At 38.9% G+C, this 1,537-nt stretch overlaps 1 protein-coding gene across 1 annotated transcript; it reads right to left on the bottom strand.

Moving 5' to 3' along the window:
- Positions 1 to 272: 272 nt before the first annotated feature.
- On the bottom strand, positions 273 to 1,215 carry LOC309865346 (olfactory receptor 2W1-like; the record flags this gene model as incomplete). The annotated part of the gene is given in 2 exon segments (XM_082731619.1): positions 273 to 290; positions 292 to 1,215. Coding segments are annotated over 2 exon segments (942 nt in total).
- Between the last annotated feature and the right edge of the window lie 322 nt (positions 1,216 to 1,537).

Below are 1,537 nucleotides of genomic sequence, written 5' to 3'. Positions count from 1 at the left end.
AAAAAGTAGACACTTAAACATGGAGAACAAACAAGTCCTTGCCACAGAGGAGAAGGGTCATTAATGGGTGATACAGATAAAGGGGATATAGAGTACCCTTATCATGTTGAACACTGATAAATATACAGAATTGTTGAATCATTATAGCATACACCTGAAACTACTGTAACACTCTGTGTCAATTACACTTCAATGAAAAAAATAAAGACAATTAGAAAATATATTTTATTGCCTTATCCAGGGTAATATTTTGCCATGAATCTGGTTCCTCTTCAATTTTGTAGATTCATGGTCAACTCTCACGAGTTTCCTCAGTGCATTCTTCATGTCCTTATTCCGCAGGGTATAAACAAGAGGGTTGAGACTTGGAGTGATGATTGTGTAAAAGAGGGTGAGGAACTTGCCCTGGTCTTGGGAGGCACTGTTACCTGGCTGTAAGTACATGTAGATAATAGTTCCATAGAAGATGGACACAACAGTGAGATGAGATCCACAGGTATTAATTGCTTTTTGTTGGCTTGCTTTTGACTTTATTGTGAGCACAGCTTTGGCAATGTAGCCATAGGATATAAGAATAAGGCTGAGGGGTGTAAGGACAATGACAATGCCTAAAGCAAAAACAGACATTTCAACTGTTGTGGTGTCTATACAAGCTATTTTGACCATAGCTGGCAACTCACACAAGAAATGATCCAGAAGATTGTTTCCACATCGAGGTAAATTCAGGGTGAGTGTACATAAGACTACAGAGTTGGCCAAACTAATGCTCCAGACTGTGATTACCATCTTGAGACAGAAATGTGGATTCATGATTACCAAGTAATGCAAGGGCTTACAGATAGCTATGAAACGATCATAGGACATAACAGCGAGGAGGAGACACTCAGAGGACCCCAACCACATATAAACATAGAGTTGAGTGACACAGCCCACATAGCTGATGGTCTTGTGAGGTCCCCACAAGTTAACCAGCATTTGAGGGACGATGCTAGTTGTGAAGCACAGATCCAGGAAAGATAAATTCCTAAGGAAAAAATACATTGGAGTTTGAAGATGGGGATCCAGCAGAGATGCAAGGATGATGGCTGTGTTACCCACCCATGTAATGAAGTAGAAGATAGTGACAACTCCTGATAGGACCATCTCCAGTTTGGGATGGTCAGAGAAACCAAGCAGAACAAAACTGTGAAGAGAACTGTAATTGTTTTGGTCCATAGTCCCTCAGTGACCAAGTCCTAGAAAGAGAAGAGTAGAGGTAGGTGAAGGAGGATGGGGAGGAAGAGGAGCAGGAAAAATTTGCCAATACAATCTATATAAATACAGAATTTTATAAGGGAAATAATATATGTTAATACTTAAAAATAATGGATAAATACAGTAAACATTAGAGTCAAGTAATCTGGTCTTTGTTGTAGCATCTTTTATAGTGATACTTCATATATTTTTATCTACGTGAGCTTGGCAAGGTTACTCTTAAACTCAAGCTCTGAAATTTCTCACATTTAAGTTTGGAAGTTTGGAATAGATCTGGTTCTAA

Source organism: Mustela nivalis (assembly GCF_964662115.1).
Source record: "Mustela nivalis genome assembly, chromosome: 5".
In the NCBI taxonomy this organism is placed as follows: domain Eukaryota; kingdom Metazoa; phylum Chordata; class Mammalia; order Carnivora; family Mustelidae; genus Mustela; species Mustela nivalis.
Note: the sequence above shows the minus strand (reverse complement) of the source record. Positions and strands in the feature narration are given on the sequence as shown.